Source organism: Anomaloglossus baeobatrachus, chromosome 1 (genome assembly GCF_048569485.1).
Source record: "Anomaloglossus baeobatrachus isolate aAnoBae1 chromosome 1, aAnoBae1.hap1, whole genome shotgun sequence".
Classification (NCBI taxonomy): domain Eukaryota; kingdom Metazoa; phylum Chordata; class Amphibia; order Anura; family Aromobatidae; genus Anomaloglossus; species Anomaloglossus baeobatrachus.
The window spans coordinates 943,145,839-943,169,838 of NC_134353.1; the positions used below are offsets into that span (position 1 = coordinate 943,145,839).

At 49.2% G+C, this 24,000-nt stretch overlaps 1 protein-coding gene across 2 annotated transcripts in view; it reads left to right on the forward strand.

Annotated features, from left to right (window-relative positions):
- Window positions 1–24,000, forward strand: part of LOC142256797 (oncostatin-M-specific receptor subunit beta-like) — a 109,539-nt gene that overhangs the window by 61,748 nt on the left and 23,791 nt on the right. For both annotated transcript variants that reach the window (XM_075328697.1, XM_075328690.1), the window contains exons 4-12: window positions 2,500–2,674; window positions 6,076–6,357; window positions 9,460–9,589; window positions 11,357–11,496; window positions 12,568–12,689; window positions 19,607–19,772; window positions 20,123–20,205; window positions 21,439–21,658; window positions 21,783–21,965. In XM_075328697.1, coding sequence (XP_075184812.1) covers window positions 2,500–2,674; window positions 6,076–6,357; window positions 9,460–9,589; window positions 11,357–11,496; window positions 12,568–12,689; window positions 19,607–19,772; window positions 20,123–20,205; window positions 21,439–21,658; window positions 21,783–21,965 — 1,501 coding nt within the window. The remainder of the gene's footprint in view (window positions 1–2,499; window positions 2,675–6,075; window positions 6,358–9,459; window positions 9,590–11,356; window positions 11,497–12,567; window positions 12,690–19,606; window positions 19,773–20,122; window positions 20,206–21,438; window positions 21,659–21,782; window positions 21,966–24,000) is intronic.

Below are 24,000 nucleotides of genomic sequence, written 5' to 3' on the forward strand. Positions count from 1 at the left end.
CTGCAGACAGGATCTTATCATGTATTTCTGTATACAGGGAGCTCCCCCTAGTGGTGACTGCAGACAGGGTCTTATCATGTATCTCTGTATACAGGGAGCTCCCCCTAGTGGTGGCTGCAGACAGTATCTTATCATGTATCTCTGTATACAGGGAACGCCCCCTAGTGATGGCTGCAGACAGGGTCTTATCATGTATCTCTGTATACAGGGAGCTCCCCCTAGTGGTGTCTGCAGACAGGATCTTATCATGTATCTCTGTATACAGGGAGCTCCCCCTAGTGGTGGCTGCAGACAGAATCTTATCATGTATCTCTGTATACAGGGAGCTCCCCCTAGTGGTGGCTGCAGACAGGGTCTTATCATGTATCTCTGTATACAGGGAGCTCCCCCTAGTGGTGGCTGCAGACAGGATCTTATCATGTATCTCTGTATACAGGGAGCTCCCCCTAGTGGTGGCTGCAGACAGGATCTTATCATGTATCTCTGTATACAGGGAGCTCCCCCTAGTGGTGGCTGCAGACAGGATCTTATCATGTATCTCTGTATACAGGGAGTTCCCCCTAGTGGTGGCTGCAGACAGGATCTTATCATGTATCTCTGTATACAGGGAGCTCCCCCTAGTGGTGGCTGCAGACAGGATCTTATCATGTATCTCTGTATACAGGGAGCTCCCCCTAGTGGTGGCTGCAGACAGGATCTTATCAGGTATCTCTGTATACAGGGAGCTCCCCCTAGTGGTGGCTACAGACAGAATATTATCATGTATCTCTGTATACAGGGAGCTCCCCCTAGTGGTGGCTGCAGACAGGGTCTTATCATGTATCTCTGTATACAGGGAGCTCCCCCTAGTGGTGGCTACAGACAGGATCTTATCATGTATCTCTGTATACAGGGAGCTCCCTCTAGTGGTGGCTGCAGACAGAATCTTATCATGTATCTCTGTATACAGGGAGCTCCCCCTAGAGGTGGCTGCAGACAGGATCTTATCATGTATATCTGTATACAGGGAGCTCCCTCTAGTGGTGGCTGCAGACAGACTCTTATCATGTATCTCTGTATACAGGGAGCTCCCCCTAGTGGTGGCTGCAGACAGAATCTTATCATGTATCTCTGTATACAGGGAGCTCCCCCTAGTGGTGTCTGCAGACAGGATCTTATCATGTATCTCTGTATACAGGGAGCTCCCCCTAGTGGTGGCTGCAGACAGAATCTTATCATGTATCTCTGTATACAGGGAGCTCCCCCTAGTGGTGGCTGCAGACAGGGTCTTATCATGTATCTCTGTATACAGGGAGCTCCCCCTAGTGGTGGCTGCAGACAGGATCTTATCATGTATCTCTGTATACAGGGAGCTCCCCCTAGTGGTGGCTGCAGACAGGATCTTATCATGTATCTCTGTATACAGGGAGCTCCCCCTAGTGGTGGCTGCAGACAGGATCTTATCATGTATCTCTGTATACAGGGAGTTCCCCCTAGTGGTGGCTGCAGACAGGATCTTATCATGTATCTCTGTATACAGGGAGCTCCCCCTAGTGGTGGCTGCAGACAGGATCTTATCATGTATCTCTGTATACAGGGAGCTCCCCCTAGTGGTGGCTGCAGACAGGATCTTATCAGGTATCTCTGTATACAGGGAGCTCCCCCTAGTGGTGGCTACAGACAGAATATTATCATGTATCTCTGTATACAGGGAGCTCCCCCTAGTGGTGGCTGCAGACAGGGTCTTATCATGTATCTCTGTATACAGGGAGCTCCCCCTAGTGGTGGCTACAGACAGGATCTTATCATGTATCTCTGTATACAGGGAGCTCCCTCTAGTGGTGGCTGCAGACAGAATCTTATCATGTATCTCTGTATACAGGGAGCTCCCCCTAGAGGTGGCTGCAGACAGGATCTTATCATGTATATCTGTATACAGGGAGCTCCCTCTAGTGGTGGCTGCAGACAGACTCTTATCATGTATCTCTGTATACAGGGAGCTCCCCCTAGTGGTGGCTGCAGACAGAATCTTATCATGTATCTCTGTATACAGGGAGCTCCCCCTAGTGGTGGCTGCAGACAGGATCTTATCATGTATCTCTGTATACAGGGAGCTCCTCCTAGTGGTGGCTGCAGACAGGATCTTATCATGTATCTCTGTATACAGGAAGCTCCCCCTAGTGGTGGCTGCAGACAGGGTCTTATCATGTATCTCTGTATACAGGGAGCTCCCCCTAGTGGTGGCTGCAGACAGGGTCTTATCATTTATCTCTGTATACAGGAAGCTCCCCCTAGTGGTGGCTGCAGACAGGGTCTTATCATGTATCTCTGTATACAGGGAGCTCCCCCTAGTGGTGGCTGCAGACAGGATCTTATCATGTATCTCTGTATACAGGAAGCTCCCCCTAGTGGTGGCTGCAGACAGGGTCTTATCATGTATCTCTGTATACAGGGAGCTCCCCCTAGTGGTGGATAATTTTACATCTAATTACGTATGATATATTTTTAACTGTCTTCCAGAAATATTTCAAACCAGATCTTTCCATAAGTCGTACGAGCTTCAACTGGACGTGGGATTCTCAGCTTCCCTTGGAATGTGACTCGCATTCGGTGCGTATACGGGGCACACATGTAGGCAATGTCCCAACTGCAGAAATAAAATGGAGCAGGTGGAGTTCATGGAAAACTCATTATGGTGAGTCGGGATGTTCATGAAGTCACGCTGCCTTTCGGGGGGGGACATTATGCAATTCAATGGGTTTGTGGGAAATATTGATTCTACCGGTAGAACTTAGGTTTTCCACTCCACACTTTACCTTTCCACTAGGCACATGCCCCCATTACTTCCATAGGGCCCATTCCTATCTCGCTCCATGCTTTCTGCAGAACACTGAGGATAGTAACATTATAATAAAGGGGTGTCATATCACAAGCATTATCAATACGTCCACTGAATAGGTGGTGAATGATAAATCGATGGGGGTCCAGCCGCTGGGACCACCACTGATTGTAGAATCCATGTGAATCTAGAATGCTGGCATTTGTGATACATAATATCTTCAGCTATTCCGGAGACCAGATGGAGAAGGTCGGAGCCACAAAAGGTCGCATTATATTGAATATATGTTTAAGTTTTGAGGTTTTGGAGTAATAATGCTTCGTGATCTTTCCTGGGAAAATGAAATCTGAGTCCTGCAGTCCAGTAAGCGTGGAGGGGATTCCCTCTCTGTGTAACCAAAAAGGGTTTGGGGCTTTAAAAAAAACACTTCTAATTAATAAAAATTACAACATCATGTTCCAAAGTAAAGAACATTTCATCATTTCTTCAATGGACTAGAATCCACACAGCATGAGATATTCAGAGGTTTGAAACATTTTGCTGCAAGCAAAAGGGTAACAATGTTTTGACCCTTTTGGCTTTCAGGCTCCATATCTCACCATGCTCTACAGCTGTGAGCGTGAGACGAGCTTTATTTTATAGACAGTCATCTTGACTATCTCATACAGATATCTAAATGAAGGTCGTCTCACGCTCAGAGCTGTAGAGGCTGGGGAGATATGAAGCAACACATTGTTACCCTTTTGTTTGTCAGTGTATATACTGTATGATGGCCAGGAAAATATATCATGTGGGCACTTAGAAAGAAGCGGACACATCTGTATGTCACCTCATGGTTAAATTGCAGAGTTCAATGTAATATTTAAAATTATCAATGCGGTGACCCCTCCCATTCCAGTGGTGGTTGGTGAAATTTAGCCATTACTGCATTTGTACTCAGTAAAGTAGAACTCTCTCCGTAGAGGTGACTGTATAAATATGTATGTAGTGAGCTCCTCTAGTGGTGACTGTATAAATATGTATGTAGTGAGCCCCCTCTAGTGGTGACTGTATAAATCTGTATGTAGTGAGCTCCTCTAGTGGTGACTGTATAAATATGTATGTAGTGAGCTCCTTCTAGTGGTGACTGTATAAATCTGTATGTAGTGAGCTCCCCCTAGTGGTGACTGTATATATCTGTATGTAGTGAGCTCCCTCTAGTGGTGGCTGTATAAATCTGTATGTAGTGAGCTCCCCCAAGTGGTAGCTGTATAAATATGTATGTAGTGAGCTCCTTCTAGTGGTGACTGTATAAATCTGTATGTGGTGAGCTCCCTCTAATGATGGCTGTATAAATCTGTATGTAGTGAGCTCCCCCTAATGGTGACTGTATAAATCTGTATGTGGTGAGCTCCCTCTAATGATGGCTGTATAAATCTGTATGTAGTGAGCTCCCCCTAATGGTGACTGTATAAATCTGTATGTAGTGAGCTCCCTCTAGTGGTGGCTGTATAAATCTGTATGTAGTGAGCTCCCTCTAGTGGTGGCTGTATAAATCTGTATGTAGTGATTTCCCTGTAGTGGTGACTGTATAAATCTGTATGTAGTGAGCTCCCTCTAGTGGTGGCTGTATAAATCTGTATGTAGTGATTTCCCTCTAGTGGTGACTGTATATATCTGTATGTAGTGAGCTCCCTCTAGTGGTGACTGTATAAATCTGTATGTAGTGAGCTCCCCCTAGTGGTGGCTGTATAAATCTGTATGTAGTGAGCTCCCTCTAGTGGTGGCTGTATAAATCTGTATGTAGTGAGCTTCCTCTAGTGGTGACTGTATAAATCTGTATGTAGTGACCTCCTTCTAGTGGTGGATGCATAAATCTGTATGTAGTGACCTCCTTCTAGTGGTGGCTGTATAAATCTGTATGTAGTGACCTCCCTCTAGTGGTGGCTGTATAAATCTGTATATAGTGAGCTCCCACTAGTGGTGACTGTATAAATCTGTATGTAATGAGCTCCCTCTAGTGGTGGCTGTATAAATCTGTATGTAGTGATCTCCCACTAGTGGTGGCTGTATATATCTGTATGTAGTGAGCTTCCTCTAGTGGTGGCTGTATAAATCTGTATGTAGTGAGCTCCCTCTAGTGGTAACTGTATAAATCTGTATGTAGTGAGCTTCCTCTAGTGGTGACTGCATATATCTGTATGTAGTGAGCTTCCTCTAGTGGTGGCTGTATAAATATGTATGTAGTGAGCTCCCTCTAGTGGTAACTGTATAAATCTGTATGTAGAGAGCTCCCCCTAGTGGTGACTGTATAAATCTGTATGTAGTGAGCTCCCTCTAGTGGTGGCTGTATAAATCTGTATGTAGTGAGCTCCCTCTAGTGGTGACTGTATAAATCTGTATGTAGTGAGCTCCTTCTAGTGGTGACTGTATAAATATGTATGTAGTGAGCTCCCCCTAGTGGTGGCTGTATAAATCTGTATGTAGTGAGCTCCCTCTAGTGGTGGATGTATAAATCTGTATGTAGTGAGCTCCCTCTAGTGGTGACTGTATATATCTGTATGTAGTGAGCTCCCCCAAGTGGTGGCTGTATAAATCTGTATGTAGTGAGCTCCCTCTAGTGGTGGCTGTATATATCTGTTTGTAGTGAGCTCCCTCTAGTGGTGGCTGTATAAATCTGTACATAAAGAACTCCCCCCAGTGGTGACTGCAGTCGCTGCATGCAGAGGGAGTAGTTCAGTCATGTGCTCATTCCCACCACAGACCCCATAGGAGCCAGATGATAAGACCTCCGGCTGTTTTTAATATGAATGTCTCACAATAGATACTGATTGACTTTAGTGGTTTAAACCACAACTGCAGCTGAGTCCTCAGTGAAAGTGGTGACGTGTCCATTAGACTGAGTGTACGGTTTTGCTCAATCTCAAATTGTTCTGATTTTCATCCAGAAAAGTTGGATGAGTGAAATCTGTTGGTATTCTGTATGTTATGCGTGTGCGATTTTTTTTATTTTAGTTTTTTTTTCTCTATAGCTTTTATTCTACAATCATTTACGGTGTTCTGTGATTTAAAATGATAATGTATCAGTAAAAAACGGATGGTGCACAGACAGTCCGTGTACTGTGCTATTTTCTCTCGCACCCATAGACTTGTATAGGAGAGTTTCGGCCGTTTTACGGGGCCATACACACGCTTCGATTAGGCCTAAAAGCGCTGACTCAGCGAATGTTGCGAGTGTGATTTTTTTTTTATCTTATTCCTTCACTTTCCCCCTACAGGAGACCATAGCGAGAGAGCGAGCACAGTCATTTATCCGCACGAGCGAGTGGTCCTGGAGGGGTCCGAGGTCACTTTTTGCTGTTTGCCTGGACGGGATCAGACCATACAAGAAATGATGTACCGCACTGAAAAGATCCAACGATCTCGCGACATGGGGACCGACAGTTACGTCATCACGGTAAAAAATGTGACAATGACAAGATCAGACGGCGGCACCGTCCTGTGCGTGGTGGATAACATCGGAGACGACATCACTCCCGGGAACGTGCTCATCGTCAGCAGTAAGTGTGACCCGTGGATCCATCATCTCTATATGTAATAATTCTAGAAGGTTCTTTCTATCCTTCTTCCCTTTACTACTATATGGTAATATCATTTAGGCACCACGAATACCTTTTATTTGGGCAATGTAGATTTTTTGTGGATATATTCTAAGTGTATTATATGGTTACTCTGTGGCAGTGTTATGTGGGCACTGTATGACATTAAAGTCTAGACTATAAAATTCTAATTAACAAGAATTCACCCACAGGTAAATGTAATAATCCATTATACCAGTGGCCAGCAAACAGTGTACTATAAAAAGGCTTTACATAAAAAAAAACACTTCCCATTTCACGCTGTCAGCAATGGTACCACATGGAAGAGAAATGTCAACAGTGGCACCACATGGTAGAGAAATGTCAAAAGACTTGAGAAAGAAAATAATTTATTTACACAAAAAGGTGAAGGCTGCATGATCAGCAAAGCTTTACTTAACAGTCAAGTACTAGTGCAAAAGGGATATAAAAATGTAACAAAGATGGAACTGCAGCATTTCATAAGCGACCAAAAAAGGTACCGCTTAAAGAGGAGTGCCTTCTGATGAGAAGGGGAGAAAACCTACATGTAAGTTCTGCAGTTATCTATGGGGGTAGAAAGCCAAAACAGGGGCAGTGTTTCTGGTGACAGAATTCGGCGCACACTGCAGAGGAACGGTATGTATGGGCGTCGTCTATGTAGGAGCCACTCCTAAAGCCAATGCACAAAAAAGTCAGCTACAATGTACCGAGCCGAAGCTGAAAATATGAAGATACTGGGACCCTGTACTCTAGAGGGAAAACTTTGTAATGAAACTACGATTATTAATTGTGATGGTCGAATATTTGGGGTCAGGTTATTTGTCTCAGATACTTCGTAATATTCGTGTATTCATCACGACTAAAGAATCTAATACAAGTCAATGGGAAACTCAAATAATTTTCCGGTAGACCCTCCCAGGATGTCTGGTGGGGCGGTAAAAATACTAAAATGGATGAAAAAGTGCTAAAATTGAATGGGAACACCATGAAGGAGATGCCTGGATGCATCTCTGAAACACAGGTCGCTTCTGGGAACAATATTGTTAAGAGTATTAAGCCACTTTGAAGTGCCGCCCTTCACCGATTTGAGATCAGTGCAGGTAAAGTAGACAGCTGTGGGCTTTATCTTGGCTGGTTATCAAAAATAAAGTGGATCTGATGCCTTTTTTATTTATTTGAATTAATTTTAAAAAATAACGTTGGCTTTTTTGATAACCAGTGCAGATCAAACAGACAGCTGGGGGCTGGTATTCTCAGACTGGGAAGGTCCATGGTTATTGGCCCCTCCCCAGCCTAAAAATAGCAGCCCACAGCCACCCCACAATTGGCGCATCCATAAGATGAGCCAATTGTGGTGCTTTAAATGGCTCATCCTGATTGCCCTGGTGCAGGTAATATATGGGTTTCATGTCAGCTTTGTAAAAAATCACAGCTGCCATCAAGCCCTGGGTTGGTAATGGAGAAGTGTCTATGTAAGTAAAAAGAAAGAAAACACAAACACACGAAATCCTTTATTTTAAATAAAACAAAGACCTTCTTTCACCAATTTATTTACCCCTCCCCCCCCAAAAAAAAAGTCCTGCAGTTCCGACGTAATCCACATGGTGTCCCGAGACAAATCCTGGCTCTGCTACATCCAGAGGCTATGGTGAGTGGCGGAATTAGAACGCATGACTGCTCACTGTGGCCTCTGTTACATGCTGAGAGCAACATCGCAGCTGCCAGAAGTGACCTCAGGAGAACTCTGTATCGAAATGTCAGACTACACTTTCGCCGTGTCACAACAACAGCACAGTCCGACAGTCCAGCAGAGTTCACCTGAGGTTACTTCTGGGGATTCTCAGGGTATCCGCTGTGTGAGCTGCCAGCTGTGACCTCAGGTGAACTCAGTTTTCGATTGTCAGACTGCACTGTCGCCATGTCACAGCGGCAGCGCAGTCTGACAGTCCAGCAGAGTTCACCTGTGGTCACTTCTGGTGGTTTTTAAAGTACCTTCTCTTTGAGCTACCAGCTGTGACCTCAGGTGAACTGAGTGCCGGATTGTCGGACTGCTTTGCCACCATGTCACAGCGGCAGCACAGTCCGTCAGTCTAGCAGAGTTCACTTGAGGTCACTTCATGTGGTTCTCATGGTACCCTCTGTGTGAGCCAGCTGTGACCTCAGGTTAACTCAGTTTTGGATTGTCAGACTGCACTGCTGCCATGTCACAGTAGCAGCAGTAGCAGCACAGTCCAACAGTCCAGCAGAGTTCACCTGTGGTCACTTCTGGTGGTTCTCACAGTACCTTCTGTGTGAGCTACCAGCTGTAACCTCAGGTGAACTGAGTGCCGGATTGTCGAACTTCACTGGCACCATGTCACAGCGGCAGCACAGTCCGTCAGTCCAGCAGAGTTCACCTGAGGTCACTTCTTGTGGTTCTCATGGTACCCTCTGTGTGAGCCACCACCCGTGACCTCAGGTGAACTCAGTGCCAGACTGTTGGACCATAGAGGGGCATGAATATATTTTGATATAGACTTTGCATAAAATGACACACATGCAAATGTACTGTATATATACTGTGATGCTTCCCTCTACAGTTCTGTACGTCGTGGTGCTGTATATACATACTGTATATATTTACATACTTGTTACTTTATGTCATTATTCCATGCGGAATGTTTTTTTTGTTATTTGGAATTCCACAGTATTATTATTTGGCACCATATTGAGCACTGTATGGCAGCATTACTTAGGTAGTATCAGTAAGTAATTAGGCAAGGTTCCCCCCATGTTAGGGCACGTTTTGGAAATTAGTCTTCTTATCAAGCTCTTGATCATGAACTTGTACCCTTTGTTTGACCTTTTTAGCATCGCCACAAACCCAAGAAACCGGTCAAAGACTTTTTGCCCCGAAACAAACCTCAAAATCTGCAATACTTTGTACAATCAAAAAAAAATGACATTTAGTAGATATATGTCCAGGGTCATAAGAATGTATTTATGGTGCAGATTGGAAGATGGAGGTCTACATCCTTTCACATTTTTGACCTGTTGTTGCAGGGCCCCCGGATCAACCGAAAAACTTTTCATGTGTGACTGAAGATCTGCAATCCTTAATCTGCAGTTGGATCCCTGGCCCGATCTATAACTTCTTCCGGATTCTCAAGGTGGACTATGATCTACATGAATGGTACGAATATCCACTAATGATAATAGTAAAACTGAAGACAATGCAGAGATTTCTACACATTTCCCCAAAGTCTCCTCCTTCCTCCATTTTCTCTATGTTGAGTCTCTTATTGATTAATTTCTTATTATGTCTTCATTGCTGGTGTTCTGCTCCGAATGCCCAGCATCGATTTATATGATAAAATTGTGACTACCTGCAGCCACCACTAGAGGGAGCTCCAGACTCACCCTAATGTGGTAGCAATGAAAAAATACAATCCACCCTGCAAAAAACACTCCCCCATCTGGAACATCAATGAAGACTTTATGGCTTTTAAAACGCAGCAATGATAAAGCTTTAAAAAGAAATCCACATCCTTAAGAAGCAGAGTTCTTCTTTTTAGGATCATAGGATGTTTATTGGCTTCATGCTGCCCTCTAGTGGCTAAACGGGGAGCGTCATCACAGGTTCATTAAAAGATTATTTAAAATAATAGAATAAAGAATAAATTATTTTTTTTTTTGACACCTTGCTGTTCGTTAGGGTCTATGACTTCCTTTTTTCCAAGATCAGGGCTCTGCACTCCAGTCCTGAATGGAGCAAAAGCCGAGCATTCGCACTTTTGGTACAATCATGAACTACTGTAACATCCTCCTCTGTGGCCTCCCTGCCAACACGCTCGCCCCTCTCCAGTCCATCCTTAACTCTGCTGCCCGACTTATCCACCTCTCTCCTCAATACCACCCCGCTTCTCCCCTCTGCATGTCCCTCCACTGGCTTCCAATCTTCCACCGTATCTAATTCAAACTTCTAACACTGACCTACAAAGCTGTGCATAATCTTTCCCCTCCGTACATCTCCGAACTACTCTCCCACTACACTCCAACACGTCACCTCCGGTCCTCCCAAGATCTCCTCCTCTCCTCCTCTCTCATTCGCTCCTCACGCAACCGACTCCAAGACTTCTCCCGAGCATCCCCAGTCTCCTGGAACTCGCTGCCTCAACACGTCAGACTATCCCCTACCCTTGCAAACTTCAAACGGAACCTGAAAACTCATCTGTTCAGAAATGCCTACAATCTACAATGAACTCGCTGCCGCCCGACCACCGTGCGGAGCTGCCGCCCGACCACCGTGCGGAGCTGCCGCCCGACCACCGTGCGGAGCCGCCGCCTGACCTACACCCCACCTATTGTCTCCTCCCCATAATCCTATAGAATGTAAGCCCGCAAGGGTAGGGCCCTCTTCCCTCTGTACTAGTCTGTCTACTGTAACTTGTATACGTATTTTGTATGTAACCCCCTTCTCATGTACAGCACCATGGAATTAATGGTGCTCTATAAATAAATAATAATAATAATAATAATAATAACTAATATTTTGGGGGTCCACAGCCCTGATCTTGGGATTACTAGAGGTCCCAACAGTTGGTATCCCAGTAATCAGCGAGTTACCACCTACCCTGTGAATATGGCATAACTTGATTATTGAGGATAACCTTTTTATAATACTAGGAGGCAACATGGAGCTTTATTTAAAGGAATTGTCCAGATGGCACAGCCCCTTTAAGAACGGGTGGGTTTCCCCTGGTGTGATGTCAGCGCTGACCAATCAGATGTCTCCCCTCTGCTGTTCCCATCCTAGAAGTTCCATAGGTGGAGCACATAGACTGTAATGTGATCCCTCTCACAGCACAGACTCTGAGACCCTGCAGCTGCATCCCCCTCCTCCCCCTCTTCCTTACTTTTCTATATCTCTCCTATAAATTTGATTCCATTTCTTTTTAAGGTCATCTATGAAATCCCATCCCTGCGAAAGAGATCATTGCATTTTGCAGATTCAGCAGCAGGTGTATAACTTTACATTGACTGCTAAAAACCTCCTAGGAGAGAGGAGCGTCAACGCCATTGTGCATCTAAACCAGAGAGGTACAATATATCTGTGCACCCGAGTGGACGGGACAGTAAACTGTCCAAATATTATAAATCTGATGACTATTAAAAAACTGTACATTAATATTCCATGTCTAATAATCTGCTGTAAATCAATACATTTGTTATCAAATATCTGCTACATTTGTACAATGTATCAATGTAAAAAATGTCTCACACACCGCACTCTCTCACCGCACTCTCTCTCACCACATGCTTACTCACCGCACTCTCTCTCTCATCACATTCTTACTCACCACACTCTCTCACCGCACTCTCTCTCACCACATGCTTACTCACCGCACTCTCTCTCTCATCACATTCTTACTCACCGCATTCTCTCACCGCACTCTCACTCACCGCATTCTTACTCACCGCACTCTCTCTCACCGCATTCTTACTCACCGCACTCTCTCTCACCACATTCTCTCTCACCGCACTCTCTCTCACCACATTCTTACTTGCCGCACTCTCTCACTCACTGCACTCTCACTCACCGCATGCTTACCCACCGCATGCTTACTCACCGCACTCTCTCACCCACTGCACGCTCACTCACGGCACTCTCACTCATGGCATTCTCACTCACCGCATGCTTACTCACCGCACTCTCTCTCACCACATTCTTATTTGCCGCACTCTCTCACTCACTGCACGCTCACTCACGGCACTCTTACTCACGGCACTCTCACTCACCGCACTCTCACTCACTGCATTCTTACTCACCGCACTCTCTCTCACTACATTCTTACTCACCGCACTCTCTCACCACATGCTTACTCACCACACTCTCTCTCACCGCACTCTCTCTCACCGCACTCTCTCACCACACTCTCTCACCACACTCTCTCACCGCATTCTCTCTCACCGCACTCTCTCTCACCGCACTCTCTCACCGCATTCTCTCTCACCGCACTCTCTCACCACACTCTCTCTCACCACACTCTCTCACACCGCACTCTCTCACCACACTCTCTCTCACCGCATTCTCTCTCACCGCATTCTCTCTCTCACCGCACTCTTCTTTTTTCTAACTCTAGTTTTGTGTAACTTTTCTTACTTTTCCAGTCCTGCTCCCGGCACCTTCCAGGTTAGTCGTGACTCATGAGAGCTCCTCCCGGGTCTCATTATCTTGGTCCCTGGCAGCAGATTACACCTCCCTGCAGATCCGGTGTCAGGTGAAGGACCTGGTAAGTGAGGACGGGAATCTGTCCTTCTCGGTTCCTTTGTTTCTCTTCTTAGCATTGTTTCTTACTTATTTCCCTGAACTAGTCATCTGCACAGATGTGGACTATGTGGCATAACAATTGAGGAAAAATGGCTCTGAGTGTGTAGTTTTTACTGCCTTGAGTTCCCATAATGCACTGCTCCATAGGAATAGAAAAGTGTTGAGATTTTCTTTATAGGGGTCTTTAGTAGAGGACATGATATGAGATGACTTCTGCTTGTTAAGTGTTAGCTACGTATACTTACCAGCATTATATTAGTACTAGAAGGTGGCCCGATTCTACGCATCGGGTATTCTAGAATTTACGTATTGTGTAGTTCATGTATGATTTTTGTTATATATATATATATATAGATGTTGTTCTGTGTAGTTACCAAGTGTTTGTGTAGGGGCTGTACATGTTCTGAGTGTTGTCTGGGTGTGACGGGGGGTGAGAGCGGTGTTGTATGTGTGTTGCGTGTGTTGCGTTGTTTGTGGAGCGCTGTGTGTCTGTAGCGTTGTGTGTGTGTTGCGCGGTTTGTGTGTGTGTGGTGTGTTTTGGGGGGAGGTATGTTTTGTGCAATGTGTGTGTTGTGCGGTATGTGCGTATATTTCTGTGTGCCGCGGTGTTTGTGTGTTGGGTGTTGTGTGTGTGCAGCGTTGTCTGTGTGTGTGGGTGTCTGTGTAGGGCAGTTGTTTGTGGTTCCCAGTGTGTGTGTGTGGTGTGTGGTGTGTTGTGCAGTGCGCGCGCGTGTGTGTGTGTGTGTGTGTTGGGGGGAGGTGCGCACTCCCAAACGTGCTCCATCCCCCATGCAGCGCACTCCCCATCGTGCTCCATCCCCCATGCAGCGCACTCCCCATCGTGCTCCATCCCCTATGCTGCGCACCCCCCATCGTGCTCCATCTCCTATGCTGCGCACTCCCAAACGTGCTCCATCCGCCATGCTGTGCACTCCCAAACGTGCTCCATCCGCCATGCTGCGCACTCCCAAACGTGCTCCATCCGCCATACTCCGCACTCCCGATCGTGCTCCATCCCCGATGCTGCGCACCCCCCCATCATGCTCCATCCCCGATGCTGCGCACCCCCCCATCGTGCTCCATCCCCCATGCTGCACCAGCATCAGCCTCTCTGCCCCCAGCATCAGCTTCTCTGCCCCCAGCATCAGCCTCTCTCCTCCCAGCATCAGCCTCTCTCCTCCCAGCATCAGCCTCTCTCATCCTAGCATCAGCCTCTCTCCTCCCAGCATCAGCCTCTCCTCTCTGTCCCCAGCATCAGCCTCTCTCCTCCCAGCCTCCCTCCTCCCACCCTCCCCCAGCATCAGCCTCCCTCTCCCAGCCTCCCCCAGCATCAGCCTCCCCCAGCATCAGCCTCTCTTCTGTCAGCCTACCTCTCCCAGCCTCCCTCAGCATCAGCCTCCCTCTCCCAGCCTCCCCAAGCATCAGCCTCCACCAGCATCAGCCTCTCTCCTTCCAGCCTCCCCCAGCATCAGCCTCCGCCAGCATCAGCCTCTCTCCTTCCAGCCTCCTCCAGCATCAGCCTCCCTCTCCCAGCCTTCCCCAGGATCAGCCTCTCTCCTCCCAGTCTCCGTCCTCCCAGCCTTCCCCAGCATCAGCTTTCCCCTCCCAGCCTCCCTCAGCATCAGCCTTCCCCAGCATCAGCCTCTCTCCTTCCAGCCTCCCCCAGCATCAGCCTCTCTCCTTCCAGCCTCCCTCAGCATCAGCCTCCCCTTCCCAGCCTTCCCCAGGATCAGCCTCTCTCCTCCCAGCCTCCTTCCTCCCAGCCTCCCCCTCCCAGCCTCCCTCAGCATCAGCCTTCCGCTCCCAGTCTCCCCCAGCATCAGCCTCCCCAAGCATCAGCCTCCACCAGCATCAGCCTCTCTCCTTCCAGCCTCCCCCAGCATCAGCCTCTCTCCTTCCAGCCTCCCTCAGCATCAGCCTCCCCTTCCCAGCCTTCCCCAGGATCAGCCTCTCTCCTCCAAGCCTCCTTCCTCCCAGCCTCCCCCTCCCAGCCTCCCTCAGCATCAGCCTTCCCCTCCCAGTCTCCCCCAGCATCAGCCTCCCCAAGCATCAGCCTCTCTCCTTCCAGCCTCCCCCAGCATCAGCCTCCCCAAGCATCAGCCTCCACCAGCATCAGCCTCCCTCGTCCCAGCCTCCCCCAGCATCAGCCTCCCCCTCCCAGCCTCCCCCAGCATCAGCCTCTCTCCTCCCAGCATCAGCCTCTCTCATCCCAGCATCAGCCTCTCTCCTCCCAGCATCAGCCTCTCCTCTCTGTCCCCAGCATCAGCCTCTCTCCTCCCAGCCTTCCCCAGCATCAGCCTCTCTCCTCCCAGCCTCCCCCAGCATCAGCCTCCCCCAGCATCAGCCTCCCTCAGCATCAGCCTCTCTTCTTCCAGCCTCCCCCAGCATCAGCCTCTCTCCTTCCAGCCTCCCTCAGCATCAGCCTCCCCTTCCCAGCCTTCCCCAGGATCAGCCTCTCTCCTCCCAGCCTCCTTCCTCCCAGCCTCCCCCTCCCAGCCTCCCTCAGCATCAGCCTTCCGCTCCCAGTCTCCCCCAGCATCAGCCTCCCCAAGCATCAGCCTCCACCAGCATCAGCCTCTCTCCTTCCAGCCTCCCCCAGCATCAGCCTCTCTCCTTCCAGCCTCCCTCAGCATCAGCCTCCCGTTCCCAGCCTTCCCCAGCATCAGCCTCCCTCTCCCAGCCTTCCCCAGGATCAGCCTCTCTCCTCCCAGTCTCCGTCCTCCCAGCCTTCCCCAGCATCAGCTTTCCCCTCCCAGCCTCCCTCAGCATCAGCCTTCCCCAGCATCAGCCTCTCTCCTTCCAGCCTCCCCCAGCATCAGCCTCTCTCCTTCCAGCCTCCCTCAGCATCAGCCTCCCCTTCCCAGCCTTCCCCAGGATCAGCCTCTCTCCTCCCAGCCTCCTTCCTCCCAGCCTCCCCCTCCCAGCCTCCCTCAGCATCAGCCTTCCGCTCCCAGTCTCCCCCAGCATCAGCCTCCCCAAGCATCAGCCTCCACCAGCATCAGCCTCTCTCCTTCCAGCCTCCCCCAGCATCAGCCTCTCTCCTTCCAGCCTCCCTCAGCATCAGCCTCCCCTTCCCAGCCTTCCCCAGGATCAGCCTCTCTCCTCCCAGCCTCCTTCCTCCCAGCCTCCCCCTCCCAGCCTCCCTCAGCATCAGCCTTCCCCTCCCAGTCTCCCCCAGCATCAGCCTCCCCAAGCATCAGCCTCTCTCCTTCCAGCCTCCCCCAGCATCAGCCTCCCCAAGCATCAGCCTCCACCAGCATCAGCCTCCCTCGTCCCAGCCTCCCCCAGCATCAGCCTCCCCCTCCCAGCCTCCCCCAGCATCAGCCTCTCTCCTCCCAGCATCAGCCTCTCTCATCCCAGCATCAGCCTCTCTCCTCCCAGCATCAGCCTCTCCTCTCTGTCCCCAGCATCAGCCTCTCTCCTCCCAGCCTTCCCCAGCATCAGCCTCTCTCCTCCCAGCCTCCCCCAGCATCAGCCTCCCCCAGCATCAGCCTCCCTCAGCATCAGCCTCTCTTCTTCCAGCCTCCCCCAGCATCAGCCTCTCTCCTTCCAGCCTCCCTCAGCATCAGCCTCCCCTTCCCAGCCTTCCCCAGGATCAGCCTCTCTCCTCCCAGCCTCCTTCCTCCCAGCCTCCCCCTCCCAGCCTCCCTCAGCATCAGCCTTCCGCTCCCAGTCTCCCCCAGCATCAGCCTCCCCAAGCATCAGCCTCCACCAGCATCAGCCTCTCTCCTTCCAGCCTCCCCCAGCATCAGCCTCTCTCCTTCCAGCCTCCCTCAGCATCAGCCTCCCGTTCCCAGCCTTCCCCAGCATCAGCCTCCCTCTCCCAGCCTTCCCCAGGATCAGCCTCTCTCCTCCCAGCCTCCGTCCTCCCAGCCTTCCCCAGCATCAGCTTTCCCCTCCTAGCCTCCCTCAGCATCAGCCTTCCCCAGCATCAGCCTCTCTCCTCCCAGCCTCAGCCTCTCTCCTTTCAGCCTCCCCCAGCATCAGCCTCTCTCCTTCCAGCCTCCCTCAGCATCAGCCTCCCCTTCCCAGCCTTCCCCAGGATCAGCCTCTCTCCTCCCAGCCTCCTTCCTCCCAGCCTCCCCCTCCCAGCCTCCCTCAGCATCAGCCTTCCCCTCCCAGCCTCCCTCAGCATCAGCTTTCCCCTCCCAGCCTCCCTCAGCATCAGCCTTCCCCAGCATCAGCCTCTCTCCTTCCAGCCTCCCCCAGCATCAGCCTCTCTCCTTCCAGCCTCCCTCAGCATCAGCCTCCCCTTCCCAGCCTTCCCCAGGATCAGCCTCTCTCCTCCCAGCCTCCTTCCTCCCAGCCTCCCCCTCCCAGCCTCCCTCAGCATCAGCCTTCCGCTCCCAGTCTCCCCCAGCATCAGCCTCCCCAAGCATCAGCCTCCACCAGCATCAGCCTCTCTCCTTCCAGCCTCCCCCAGCATCAGCCTCTCTCCTTCCAGCCTCCCTCAGCATCAGCCTCCCCTTCCCAGCCTTCCCCAGGATCAGCCTCTCTCCTCCCAGCCTCCTTCCTCCCAGCCTCCCCCTCCCAGCCTCCCTCAGCATCAGCCTTCCCCTCCCAGTCTCCCCCAGCATCAGCCTCCCCAAGCATCAGCCTCTCTCCTTCCAGCCTCCCCCAGCATCAGCCTCCCCAAGCATCAGCCTCCACCAGCATCAGCCTCCCTCGTCCCAGCCTCCCCCAGCATCAGCCTCCCCCTCCCAGCCTCCCCCAGCATCAGCCTCTCTCCTCCCAGCATCAGCCTCTCTCATCCCAGCATCAGCCTCTCTCCTCCCAGCATCAGCCTCTCCTCTCTGTCCCCAGCATCAGCCTCTCTCCTCCCAGCCTTCCCCAGCATCAGCCTCTCTCCTCCCAGCCTCCCCCAGCATCAGCCTCCCCCAGCATCAGCCTCCCTCAGCATCAGCCTCTCTTCTTCCAGCCTCCCCCAGCATCAGCCTCTCTCCTTCCAGCCTCCCTCAGCATCAGCCTCCCCTTCCCAGCCTTCCCCAGGATCAGCCTCTCTCCTCCCAGCCTCCTTCCTCCCAGCCTCCCCCTCCCAGCCTCCCTCAGCATCAGCCTTCCGCTCCCAGTCTCCCCCAGCATCAGCCTCCCCAAGCATCAGCCTCCACCAGCATCAGCCTCTCTCCTTCCAGCCTCCCCCAGCATCAGCCTCTCTCCTTCCAGCCTCCCTCAGCATCAGCCTCCCGTTCCCAGCCTTCCCCAGCATCAGCCTCCCTCTCCCAGCCTTCCCCAGGATCAGCCTCTCTCCTCCCAGCCTCCGTCCTCCCAGCCTTCCCCAGCATCAGCTTTCCCCTCCTAGCCTCCCTCAGCATCAGCCTTCCCCAGCATCAGCCTCTCTCCTCCCAGCCTCAGCCTCTCTCCTTTCAGCCTCCCCCAGCATCAGCCTCTCTCCTTCCAGCCTCCCTCAGCATCAGCCTCCCCTTCCCAGCCTTCCCCAGGATCAGCCTCTCTCCTCCCAGCCTCCTTCCTCCCAGCCTCCCCCTCCCAGCCTCCTTCAGCATCAGCCTTCCCCTCCCAGTCTCCCCCAGCATCAGCCTCCCCCTCCCAGCCTTCCCCATGATCAGCCTCTCTGCTCCCAGCCTCCTCCAGCACGCCGTGCTCCTCTGCCGACACTCACACACACACGATCGCATCCACTCACACACACACGATCGCATCCACTCACACACACCCGATCGCATCCACTCACACACACCCGATCGCATCCACTCACACACACCCGATCGCATACACTCACACACACCCGATCGCATACACTCACACACACAGACACTGACGATATCGCACATACGCGCTCACACTCACAACATCCGGAGATACCACATGCCTCTGGCCATGTGATCCTCCGTCAGGTCCTGGAAGGTCACAACAGCACAGTATCGAGGCCGAGAAGCAAGCGATATCGCCGGAAGCTGTGAGTGTGTGGATGCGATGTGAGGTGTGTGTGAGGTGTGTGTGTGAGAGTGAGTGTGATCTGATGTGTGTGTATGTTTGTGTGTGTGCTGTTATGCGTGTGGATCTTCCACCGCAGCAGGACCTTGATGCGCTTGTAACCATGCGAGCATGGTTACCAACGTATCCACACCACTCCCGTGCGAGCGGGGGCCGCGGGGGGTTGGGGCTGGAGTACAGTACTCACCTCTGTGACAGCCGTGTCAGTTCGGGGAATGCGCGGAGGGGGGGGGGGGGGGAGTACAGTACTCACCTCCGTGACAGCCGTGTCAGTTCGGGGAATGCGCGGAGGGGGGGGGGGGGGGGGAGTACAGTACTCACCTCCGTGACAGCCGTGTCAGTTCGGGGAATGCGCGGGGGGAGGGAGGGGGCGGGGCCAGAGCTAGCGTGCATTGCGTGAGGGGGCGGGGCCGAATTGCCAATGCCTGCAGGGTGCCGGGGCGAGAGGCCAATCTGTGGGGGGGGGGGCGGAGCCTGGGCGAGCGGCTGGCCAATCCGTGTGGGGGTGCAGCCTGGGCGAGCGGCCAATCCGTGTGGGGGGGCGGGGCCATGGCGAGCCCAGCGGCCAATCAGCTTTGTGTCACCGTAAGGACACAATTTTGGAGCATGACAGACAGACAGACAGACAGAATAAGGCAATTATATATATATAGATATTAAGGATCGTTAAGTCCCGCCCCCGAGGAACACCACAATCCTTTATTTGGAAACAACACAAGCCAGGAAGAAAAGCTCACTTTGGGGTTTATGTAAACTGGTGCCTGTTTGGCACCGGACAGTTCCTGAGATTTTGCTGACATTGTATCGGAAAAATGGGGACAAACTTGGCAACTTTGGGGCCGTTGGCCCATATCCCCAAGTGTTTGTATGATAGGTAACATCTAAACCTGGAGACTTCAAAAAAATTATCTCTCTCCATTCAATTAGGTCGATGTGATGAGTAGAGGAAAAGGTCCGAAAGAGATCTACAAAGTCAGCCTCGAAGGATTACAGCCGGACACACAATATGACCTGGCGGTGCGCTGCATGGCGGAGTCATCGCTGGCCGGATGGAGCAAGTGGACTCATCTCGTGGTCAAAACCAAGGAAGATGGTAGGAACAGTTTACTAAGAAATGTAGCATCCAGCTTTACAATAGCACTGTCATTAACCATCGTGAGATGACTCTGTTTGTTCTGTCCCAGTCTGTACAGCAAAGCTGATGCATAAACTGCATAGGGAGAGAAAAATACTTTATTTGCATGAGTTGATATTGTATATACACAATATAGTTAATCTCTGTATGAATCTGTGTCCACAGAGCGCCTCCTAGTGGTGGATTCAGATATAAAGTACTTGTATGTTTGTGCTGTTAGTATGTGGCCCTCAGAATACTGGGGCCCATAACATTTGCTGTAATTACACACAAACATGTTAAAATTATTTTTATGACCTTAATTTCAGCCCCTACGGGAGCTCTAGATGTTTGGAGATGTGTTAAAGATGATGAGGATGATGATAAAAGGATTGTGATCCTCTACTGGAAAGTAAGTATCATACATAAAAAGCAAAAAAAAAATGGCTCCATAATCTCACTGCTTTTACAGTAAAGAATTCCTATTGGTTCCATAGTCTCATTGGTTTTACAGTAAAGAATGCTTATCAGCTCCTTAATCTCACTGCTTTTACAGTAAAAAATCCTTGTCGGCTCAATAGTCTCACTGCTTTTCCAATAAAGAATCTATATCGCCTCCATTTCTCACTGCTCTTACAGTAAAGAATCCCTATTGGCTCCATAGTCTGTGTTTTTACATTAAATATTCACTTTTGGACTCCATTGTCTCACTGTTTTTCTATTAAATAATCCCTGTCAGCTCCATAGTCTCACTGCCTTTACAGTAAAGAATCCCTATTGGCTCCATAGTCTCACTGCTTTTACAGTAATGAATCCCTGTCAGCTCCATCGTCTCACTACTTTTGCAGCAAAGGATTCCTATCGGTTTCATAGTCTCACTGCTTTTACAGTAAATAATGCCTATCAGCTCCATAGTATCACTGTTTTACAGTAAAGAATCCCCCTGTCAGCTGCATAGTATCACTGTTTTACAGTAAAGAATCCCCGTCAGCTGCATAGTATCACTGTTTTTTGTAAACAATCCCTGTTGGCTCCATAATCTCACTGCTTTTACAGTAAAGAATCCCTATTGGCTCCATAGGGATTCTTTAGTGGAAAAGGAATGAAACTATCGGCTCCATAGTCTAACTGCTTTTACAGTAATGAATCCTTGTCGGCTCCATCATGTTACTACTTTTACAGTAAAGGATTCTTATCGGTTTCACAGTCTCACTGCTTCTACAATAAATAAACCCTTTTAACTCCATAGTCTCACTGTTTTTACAGTAAAAAATCCCTGTCAGCTCCATAGTCTCACTGTTTTTACAGTAAAAAATCCCTGTCAGCTCCATAGTCTCACTGCTTTTACAGTAAAGAATCCCCCTATCAGCTCCATAGTCTCACTACTTTTACAGTTAAGAATCCTTTCCCTTTTTTGTAGAGGATGATCCTTGCCATCATTACAGGTCTACGTATGAAAGGACCATTAGTCGTTTTGCTGAATAACCCTAAGTCTGATCTCCTGTCTCGGTTCTGCCGTCCACCCATCCCCTTAATAACCTTGGGCATTCACCTTTCTAGTTCTGCGATGTCCCATGATGATAATTGCCTTTTCTTTGTGGATATTTTCTTCTCCCTTTTAACCTTATTTTCAATTACTTTTTAGCCATCACCGATATTCAAGGCCAATGGAAATATCACTCATTATAATATAAAGGTGCAGCCACTAGAGGGCGCTCCCACAGGAGGAGAGATCAGGGTCTCACATGTGAACAGCACCCGAATATCCATAGGGAGACAAGCGTGTGCTATCAGCGTCACCGCCCACAATAACGCTGGAGGCTCCACCCCTGCGGAGCTGAGGATCCCGGCACACACTGCAAAAGGTATAGGAGATGTCAGGTTAATGGAATATTCTCATAGATCAGTTTCGGGGAGGGGGTGGGGGGTGGGGGGTTAGATGATGACTTCTTCTGAAATTATTCCTATATGTGTCCTTTAAAAACATAGACACTAACTCACTGATTGCTGAGAGGACGTACGGCAGAGACGGAGGAGTAAACGTAACATGGCGAAAGACGCCTAGCGCGCACGGATACGTTGTGGAATGGTGTGCTGCGCCGAGATCTGCGCAATGTGACCTGCAGTGGAAAAAATACAGCGCCACCATCCACAGCGACCTCATCACATCACGTAAGATCATTAGTAAAAAAGGGGGGAAAAAAATAGCAATTTTAAAGGGTGTGGAAATTTTTTTAAATATTTTTTTATTTTTCCAAAGTATTATTGTAACAAAATTACGTAAGATTATAAAAATGGAAAAATAAAAAAATATGTAAAAAAAAAAATAGGAAAAACATTTTAACAAATTTGAAGGGTGTGTTTATTTTTGTTTTACATATTTTTTTATTTTTCCATTTTTATAATCTTACGTAATTTTGTTACACTAATACTTTGGAAAAATAAAAAAATATGTAAAAAAAAAAATAAACACACCTTTCAAATTTGTTAAAATGTTTTTCCTAAGTATTAGGGCGGCTTTGCACGTTGCGATATTGCACGTGCGATGTCGATGGGGTCAAATCGAAAGTGACGCACATCCGGCGTCGCAGTCGATATCGCAACGTGTAAAACCTTTTTGATACGATGAACGAGCGCAAAAGCGTCGTTATCGTATCATCGCTGCAGCCTCCGACATTTCCATAATGCCGGTGCAGCGACAGGTGCGATGTTGTTCCTCGCTCCTGCGGCAGCGCACATCGCTGTGTATGAAGCCACAGGAACGAGGAACTTCACCTTACCTGCCGCCGGCTGCAATGAGAAGGACGGAGGTGGGCGGGATGTTTACATCCTGCTCATCTCCGCCCCTCCGCTTCAATTGGCCGCCTGCCGTGTGACGTCGCTGTGACGCCGCACGACCCGCCCCCTAAGGAAGGAGGCGGGTCGCCGGCCAGAGGGATGTCGCACGGCAGGTATGTGCGTGTAAAGCTGCCGTAGCGATAATAATCGCTACGGCAGCTTTCACTAGATATCGCACGTGCGACGGGGGTGGGACTATCGCTGCAGCATCGGTAACACATTGTTACCGATGTCGCAACGTGCAAAGCCCGCCTTAGTGTAACAAAATTACGTAAGATTATAAAAAAGAAAAACATTTTAATAAATTTGGAAAAATAAAAAAAAATATTTAAAAAAATTTACACACCCTTCAAATTTGTTAAAATGTTTTTCCTTTTTTATTATCTTACGTAATTTTGTTACACTAATACTTAGGAAAAACATTTTAACAAATTTGAAGGGTGTGTACATTTTTTAAAATATATTTTTTTATTCTTCCAAAGTATAAGTGTAACAAACTTCCATAAGATCATAAAAAAGGAAAAACATTTTAACAAATTTAAAGGGTGTGTAAATTTTTTTTGTTGTTTAACGTTATTGTCCCAATGAATTACTGTAACAAAATTAAACAAATTTGTAAGTAGCCTTAATTACAAATTTCTTACCGTTTGGGTTCTACAGCTTCCTGTGCAGATCTGTTTCCATGGCGACAGACTACAAACAAACACTTTGTAGTCAGATTCTGCTGGTGGGCTGTCACAAACCACCGGGGGGTCACTCAGAAATCCCCCGCGCTGGCTACCAGTACGTCACAATCGGGGGGTAACAAGTGGGGGTCACCCCTCCTTTATACCTCCCGACCGACAGACAGAGCACGTGACGCGCTCTCTAGCGCCCCTCTTATAGTCAGGCCAATTATGGAATTGCCCGACAATAAGCAAGGAGGCCGCTATACTACTTATGCCGATTATTGAAGGGTCCCCGGTGAGAGTAGGGTATATATTCCCCCGACCTCCGCGGGCGGAATATATAAAATCTCCCCGAATCTCACTGGCCTCCCCACAATAATCCTTGGCACAACTCGCTGCCACCAACCGCTTCACGGTAACTATTAGCCGAACACACAGACGTGGGATTCAAGATCGAGATAACAGAACAGCCCAAGATTAATTATATAATTTAATCAGCCTAAAGCACACTAGAAACTACAATATATACAATAGGGAATCTACAGAATATACATATGTCAGAGTACAGTTACAGATAAAGCATGGTTTACAAACAGGTATACACAGTTCCAGCAGTTACCTTGTTGCGTCTGGCCACAGGGGGGCGCTGTAGGCCAGGTTTCTAGGATCCTTCCCACAGATGTTTCCTACACGTGCCCCCA